The 8572-nt window shown below is 33.2% G+C and overlaps 1 protein-coding gene across 1 annotated transcript; it reads left to right on the top strand.

Moving 5' to 3' along the window:
* The first annotated feature begins 7610 nt into the window (after positions 1-7610).
* Positions 7611-8120, top strand: LOC134241302 (uncharacterized). The gene has a single exon (XM_062723369.1). It carries the CDS (start codon positions 7611-7613, stop codon positions 8118-8120), a length of 510 nt encoding a protein of 169 aa, XP_062579353.1.
* Positions 8121-8572: the final 452 nt, after the last annotated feature.

Here is an 8572-nt window from a genome sequence, read left to right as displayed (position 1 = left end):
GGGGAAAAAAGTACAGAAGTGACATTACACACTAGATTTTAATAGGGATGTTGTTTTTCAATGGAATGAGATTCAATGATAGTTCTTCCTCTATACCGAAAATAGTTACCGCATATAAGTAGTAGAATACTGTTTGTTTAACATAGAGAGTGGGGCACGATTTGGGCCACGAAAGACGTCAAACAATGTTTATTCTCTTGTGCGTACAATGTAAGGTGATCTTTCGACTACATTTCGACTGAAATTTGAATATGCTAAAACAAAAACAGACAGTAATGAATTTAAATAAGCGATCATAGCGTTATATGAAACGTAAATTACGCTTGCTTTCATGCGCCGATGTACATCTGCATGCTTATTTTATTTTTTCAAATTTTTTTTCAGATATCCGCACCTCTTCTTAGATATATTGTTCCACAGAGATCCTGAATTTAAGTTTCTCCTCACTGCTGTTAAATATCTTTTTTAGTAGGTATTAAAGAAAGACGCATGAACACAGTTTGTATCTTTGCTGGTAAGGATTTTTGTGAAGCTTCATTCTTTTTCCGGACCTTAAAAAATAACTAATATTTTGTTTGAAATTGTTCATACAATATGTATGTATACTGATACAATTTAGCGAAGTACATAATTATATGTCCGCATCTTCTTTGAACAACTCTCTCTCTCTGATGAATGAAAACGCCCAGGAAATTAAGCATGTATATAAATTATATTATATATCAATTATAGTACATGTACCTCCTTTTTTTATATTTGGAAGTTCAATAATTGAAAAAAAATCCTGCATGATATTTTGACTTTCTTCACTAGCCTGGAAGGAAAGAAATCAATCCAACATTACTTATTTTAAATGGGAACATGTAATAAGGTAGATAATTAACACAATTAACACCTATCATACAGGTTAAAAAGAAAACAGCATTTTGAACGTAATTTAGGGCCATTGAGCAGTGAGGATTCTTTATCGTGGCAAGGCCTACCGTCACACGGGGCTTCGGTTTTAAGGCCTCACAAAAAAACCCACAATGTTTTACTTCGAAGTGCCAGCACTTGGCGAAGGAACAGTTGCTACCCATTTTTATTGAATTAGGTCAGTCGCAGTCGCGGTTCGAACTGATGGCCTTCCCATCACGGAACGAGCGCTCTACCGACGGAGCTACCGGGACGATCGCATGCATATAAGAGTATGTTGTAAAAAAAATCTATTTATATTATTGAAAAAAAGCTTAGCTACACATTAAACAATAGCAAACATATACACAAAAATGACTTTTGCTCCTCAAATTTACACATGTCTTTTAGTCCTAAAAGTCGTATGAGTAGTCGTATGAAAGCATTCACGGTGAAAATAGAAGCAAGAAAGAAAAACAATACTAAATACCCTTAAAACATTATGTTTCCAGACTTTTTAAAGCTTTATAGTAAACATTTGTTAAACATTGAATCGAAAACGCACTTTTTCTTCGTCATTTAGTCTTTTCTTTTAGGATGCCTTAGTAGACTGTTCAATAAAAAGCGGTTGTGTGATAGCCTTATAAATTATATCTTGAAATTATATTATCCAATCAATAAATTCTCTACGCCTATGACATTTAATTCTTCAATAAAATACTCCACAATATTAAAAAGGCGGGGCTTAATTTATATTATTTATGCTTACATTGCCATAAAATCTATAAGATTTTGATAAGATCAATAAAATACTAGTATGCCAAAACATTAATTAAGAAAGCAGAACTTAATGTACACGTACATTGATTCTGTTTACATGTACACAGACATAAAATTTCAGATTTCAATCAGGATTGCAATTTTGAAACACAGCCACACCCCCTCACCACCACACACAACGTTACACTCATTTTAGCTAACAAAAACACTTTTTGCAACATACATATAAAAACAAAGCCTTTGACAGGCTCTTTAGACTTTATAATCAATTTTACTTATCTCGCCTAAGCCAAAAAAGGACTGAGTCTTACCAACGAGTTTTGAATATGTAAACAGTTTTGATTAAAAAAATCTAGCCATAAAATAAAAATAAAGTCATCAAAATGATGAGGTTTCCTCTTTATTCACTTCAACAATGGTCCTTTCGTCTTTTTGACATGTCCCCTGTACCCTGTGTGGTCTTCATTCTGTGTTTCCCTCTGTCTGTATGCCTATATCTCGACAATTTCCAATTTCAAATTCATGTAATACTCTCAAAGTTTCTTAATTGTTTAAACGTAATTTTTAGCTTGAATATTGTTCTATCTTCATAATTTATCTTTGGTCTGTTCTTATGAAGAATTGTCTACTAAATAATAGCGGAAGTTTTTATACTACAACTCTTTCATTGCAAAATAATATCATTTCTCCGCTTTGGGTAATGTGTCACTGTTATATGATGCACTGTTACATACCGTCTCGGGTCAAAAGTATTCGTAAAAAATGGCAGCCTATTTTTCACTGCCGCGGTTCGCTTCCCATTTCAGCGTCGTTCTTGACGCACAAATTAGAGTTATCCCTCTTACTACGTACAAATATACACAAGCACATGACAGATCACGTGGCTTTGTTATGACGTATTTTGTCGTCTGCAAATGTTTTGTTTCCGCTTTCAAAACAAATGGGTAGGAAAGGATTTGAACTGTGTGCATCCGAGAAAGAAAGTATTCTATCGTTGTCTAAAGCTAATATAAAGTTAAAGGAAATATCAGAGATAACAGGAAGTCCTATATCTACAATATGCAGTTTTTTAAAGCGACAACAAAGACGTGGAAATACAGAAAACAGGGATAGAAGTGGCAGACCGCGTAAGTGTAGTGTCCAAAGGGAAAGGCAACTTATTCGACTTGTGAAAAATAATCGTCGAAGGACTTTGACAGAATTAACGAATGTTACCAATGAAAATGGAGCTAGTAGACTGTCAGAAAGTACCGTGAAAAGAATATTGAGAAAAGGGGGATATCGGAGGAGGCTTGTAAAGAAAAAACTTCGGATTCGTGAAGTCAACAAGAAAAAGCGAGTTAATTGGTGTAAACAATACAGACACGAAACTGTCGATGGGTTTTGAAATAATATAATATTCAGTGATGAATGTAAGGTGATGATTGATGGAGAACAACGCGTGTATGTGTGGCGGAAGGACGGCGAAGAATGGGTCCCCCCTTGTTTTGCACACCCTCCTGGACGGCGCCTTGATTTGATGGTGTGGGGATATATAACAGCTTACGGTGTGGGTACTTTATGTGTTGTTGACGGTAATATTAATGCCGAAAAATATATTGAAATCATCGATAGCAATTTATGGCCTGTTGTAGCCAGACATTTCCCTAACAATCGGTAGATATTTCAAGACGACAATGCGACTGAGCATAGAGCGAGAGTAGTGAAAGATTTCGTGACTAAAGAGGGAATGACAACACTTGAATGGCCAGCCCAAAGTCCTGACTTAAATATTATCGAAAATTGCTGGAAAAAAATGAAACACAAACTTAATATAAATGATCATAACCTGAGGACCAATGACGACCATGCAGTAGCCGTTCGACAGGCCTGGGAAAACATCCCGCTTCAATTCATTCAAAGGCTATACCAGTCGATTCCAAGAAGAATTAAAGCAGTAATCAAGTCAAAAGGCTGTCTTACGAAATATTAAGGTTGGTGCAAATTTAATTAAGTTAAAATTTTGATGAAACTAAGGTGACCTAGTTTTGTTTATATCGCCGCCATTTTCTTTTTTTACGAATACTAGACTGTATTTCACGCCAAAGCACGATGCTTATAGAGCAGTTTCTCTGTCATATTTCCCTCAAACGTTAGTTATTCATAATTTGTTATGCTTTCATTAATTACCTCCATATACTTTTTCAATTCCATTTTTCTCAATTTGCCAATGTGAATTTGATGAGCCTTTTTGAAAAATGAAATTAGAAATATGCATAGTTATGGACATTGATTATACAATAGTCTATATATATATATATATATATATATATATATATATATATATATATATATATATATATATATATATATATATATATATATATATATATATATATATATATATATATATATCCTCTTTACCTTTTGTTTTACGTCTAAACAAATCCGTCTTTATATTTGTATATTTGCTTTATTTTGTTTCCTTGATTTTTAATGGACTTTTTGAAGAATTTAAACAAGTGTATTCTAAGAATCGTCAATAGCAGAAAAAAAACTAGTATTTGTGATAATTGATGTTGCTCCGCATAGGCCGGTAGTGCTGCAGAATAAGTTCGACAAATCCTGTTTCTTTTGAAATATTTTCAAGTAAGCTCTGTTATTTTCTTTAAGCTTCACAGCCAAGTAAAGATCTTTTCTTTTTATATGACAGTTGTAAATGGTGACATGCGTCAAAATGAGGCATAAAAAACAGTCAAAAAATGTTTGTATAAAAGTTAAAGGTTTGATATTACATTTTGCTGTTATAGTGCTTTGGTGTTTATCATCCTTCCGCAGTTTGGCATTCATTGGGTTTCTGACTCCGTCTTCCACACGTTATGCATGCACATTACCATTAACATTTCCATATCTTGTACTTGGCAGGAAATGATTCAGTATTCCTCCTGCTTCAAAATATTTGTTAATAGACTTTCCATTAAGACATAAAGTAAATATTTAGGTGAAGTTACATTAATTAAGTTATTATTGGTAAACGCATTTAATACAAGTTCTGAAATGCTGCGGTGTTATATTCATCCCATGATTATCCCATTTTCATGTGTGACGGGTTATATGGGTCATAAATTATATTTCTGTATTAAGGTGTAAGTTTATGTGTAACCTTTTTTGTGCTATGTAGGTCCCGTTCCACATTATACGTCCTATGTTTACGCCCTATATACTTGTTGCATGGTGTAAGATCCAGAATATATTATGTGCATTTGATGTAATTTAGATAAAAGTGAAAACATTTATTTGACTTTTGTTATTTTACCATACTTTGGAAAGAAGCTGCAACAATCTGATCAAATATTATTTTTTTTGTGACTTTCATTTTTTTATGCAAAGGAATCACCAGATAATTGAAACATAAATGAACTTATGTTGTTGAGGTTCACTTGGTACAAAATAAATTAACTGGGTATTCAATGTTTGTATCTTGAGGACCTGATACATTTTAGAATTAGAAAGATATGTGAATCTTATTATTATTCTCAACATATGTCACCTCCCTTTATGTAGTTCATCGAGTACACTTTTTGAAGCAATTAACTTTTTAGTATAACATCCTAGATGCCTTCTTGAAAATAAAACTGTCGTATTCATCATGTATCTAAATGACGTTATTGAAGGGAAGTGATAATTTTATTTTCCAGATTTTAACAGTTTGAAGGAAAAACCAGAAACTTGATTAAAATAAAAAATATATTAGTCAAGAATCACGTGTTATTAATACATCTATACACGTTTGTCTCAAAGATGCAAGGGAGCCAAAAAGAACGTTTTCAAAGAATAATAAATTTCAACTACAACCACACTCAACTACGTATTCGAATCCCTTACATAGAGGACATAAGATTTCGCAATTTAGGAAAAAGCACATTTGCTCTGAAAACTATTATTTTGTTTACCTTATACTCTTGAGAAAAGAACAATGTTTTCAAAAAAAAATAAAAAAATAAAAAAAAATAAATCAATTAAGTCCAAACCTAGTGCATTTTCCGTAGCAAATAACCTTAAGGCTTCTTGATTTTCTGATTTTTTGTTATATGTCGGCTTTAAGAAAAAAGATTATTTAAAAACACATGTACTAATATTAATTAACTTTTTAATCGCCTTACTTTAAAAATATATTATGTATATGGTGACGCCAATGTCCCATGGTCTCGTTGAACCCCGATGGTCGGCGCCTAACCCCGATGGTTCTCTGTCTTTACGGACGCCAAAGTTCGAGGGTCACGCCAAAGTCTTATGGTTGTCCTGCATTCAAAATTCATTGAATCAGTATTCCTCTTGCATACAATTTTAATGCTTTAATGATTTTTCTTATTTTTTTACCTACTAGATGTATGAGGGCTAGTTCTTTTACACCATTCGACTGATAAGTGTTAGTCCTTGAAGACCTATCTGTTTCTTCGAACCCACCCGACAGTTTTAGGATTAGTCCAATTTCACACTATTGGACTGATTTGGGTTAGTCCTGCACTCAAACAAAAATATTTCGGTTGTAGTTTGGTTTCCGTCTCGATTGACAAGTGTTAATATCGCATCTATATCAAAAAAGGCAAGGAAACAAAAGAAATAAATTATCATAAATAACTCTACTTGTGTTGAGAAGGTTCATTTGGTACTAACTAGATGTGTTAATTAACTTAGTACCAAATGGATCACCTGATGTTTTGTCGATCACTGAGTATACTTTCTGAAGCAAATAACCTTACCGCTTCTTCCATTTGATTTACTTAGTATTTTTTGTTATACGTCCGTTTAAAAAGATATTTTCTTAAAATGCATAGTTTGATATTAATTTTTTAATCACCTAACGTTTGAAAGTTATTATATAAATGTACGAGGGTTGTTCCAGAAAAATGCGAACTTTTTGAATATTCCAAATACTGTTCAACCAAAACTAATTATTTTTGCATATTGTTGGAATATCATCTTTCAAATATTTTGACAAAAAGTTATAGGCCTGTGATGTCATGTGCATACAAAACAGCATTTTAATGATGTTAAATATCGGTGGTCAGCGCACGACATTTTTTGACTTTTACAAATAGCAGTGGCAATTAAGTTTTCGTTGTTATCAGGCTATAAGGCAATATGATGTCAAAAATTTTACCTACATAAATACTCAATATATTTGTGTGTTTAAAATTTTATTTATTTGAAATCATTAAAGACAAATATATGACGGACCATAAATACCAATGCGCTTCGAATTAGAAATTCTCAAAAATGGAAACGTTAAGCGGAAATGTGGAAGACCAAATTATCAAACAACACAATGTTGAGCGGGATATGACTCCTGTACATAGGGAAAAGGGCTATGAAAAACACAAACACCGCGAAGCGGTTTATAAAGAAAATGTAATGTAAACGTTTATGGCGCTAATTCAATAATCTGATGTCATGACGTTGTCCTGCATTCAAAATTCATTGATTCAGTATTCCTCTCGCACTTAATTTTACTGATTTTTTTTATTGTTTTCAAGGGTATGAAGGTTAGTCCTCGTACATCATTCCACTGATAAGAGTTAGTCTTTAAAGATTTATGTGTCTCTTTGAACCCATCCGAAATATTCTAGGGTTGGTCCTTGCCCACTTTTCGACTGATTTGGGGTAGCTCTGCACCCACCAAAGATATATTGGTTTCAGTTTTTTTTTTTTTTTTTGACAAACAGGTGTAAGTATCATCCCTTATCCAAAAGGCAAGACAACAAAAAGTTTAAATTAATAATCAGTAACTCCAGAAGTATCTGTCAACATTACAACTAAAAGTTGGTAATAATGTCATTGAAAGCGTGCCATGTGTAAAACATCTGGGTGCATTTTTCGATCAACACCTTACCATGGAAAAACAGGTATCCTCGGTCGTCAAGTCATGCTATTTTCAAATAAGCAATATTGGACGAATGCGGCACTTTCTTACAAAAGAAGCCTGCAAGACCTTGGTGAATGCCGTTATCACTGCCAGGCTGGACTATGGGAACTGCCTTCTATATGGAGTGTCAAAGGCCTTACTAGACCGGATTCAAAAAGTCCAGAATACGGCAGCTCGTTTAGTTACAAGATCATCGAAACGGGAGCATATTACATCTATCCTAGCTGATCTTCATTGGCTACCTGTTTCTTTTCGTCCACAATATAAAATCTTGCCATATGTCTACCAATCCTTACACGGGTTAGCTCCATCTTATATCAAAGATCTTATAATGGAATACAAGCCTACCAGGTCACTGCGATCTGAGTCAACATCACGGTTAGTTGTTCCTAAGATCAGGACGAAGACATATGGCGAACGTCGACTTGGTTGTGCAGCAGCATTTTTGTGGAACGACCTTCCTAATGATATAAAGCAGGCCCAGTCCCTGGATATTTTCAAAAGACAATTAAAGACGCATTTTTATAGAATAGCTTTTTAAATTTCAGGTGCTCAATTTTTAGCAGGAAATCATAAATCACAAATGATGTTCTTTTATTGAGTTTTATTGATGGCGTAATTGTATTTTGTGTATAATTTTTAGTATTTTAATGTTATAATTTGGAACACATATATGAGTATGGGTTGATATTTTATATAAGTTTTCATAGCTTTTAAATTATATTTACTGCGTTTTATTGTACAGCGCTTTAAAGTTAAATTATTAATATTTAGCTCTTTATAAATTCATATATTATTATTAACTCTACATGTATTGAAAAGGTTCATTTGGTACTAACTGGATAAGTTCATTTACTTAGCAACAAATGAAGCAAATGAACCACCTCCAGTTTTGTCGATCACTGAGTACACTTTCTGAAGCAAATGACTTACGGCTTCGTGATTTTCTTTGTAATTTCTTTTTTTATACGTCAGCTTTAAGAAATAGATAAC

This window comes from Saccostrea cucullata, unplaced genomic scaffold (genome assembly GCF_032062105.1).
Source record: "Saccostrea cucullata isolate Sc308-1 unplaced genomic scaffold, CSIRO_AGI_Scuc_v1 ctg222, whole genome shotgun sequence".
Taxonomy (NCBI): Eukaryota; Metazoa; Mollusca; class Bivalvia; order Ostreida; family Ostreidae; genus Saccostrea; species Saccostrea cuccullata.
Note: the sequence above shows the minus strand (reverse complement) of the source record. Positions and strands in the feature narration are given on the sequence as shown.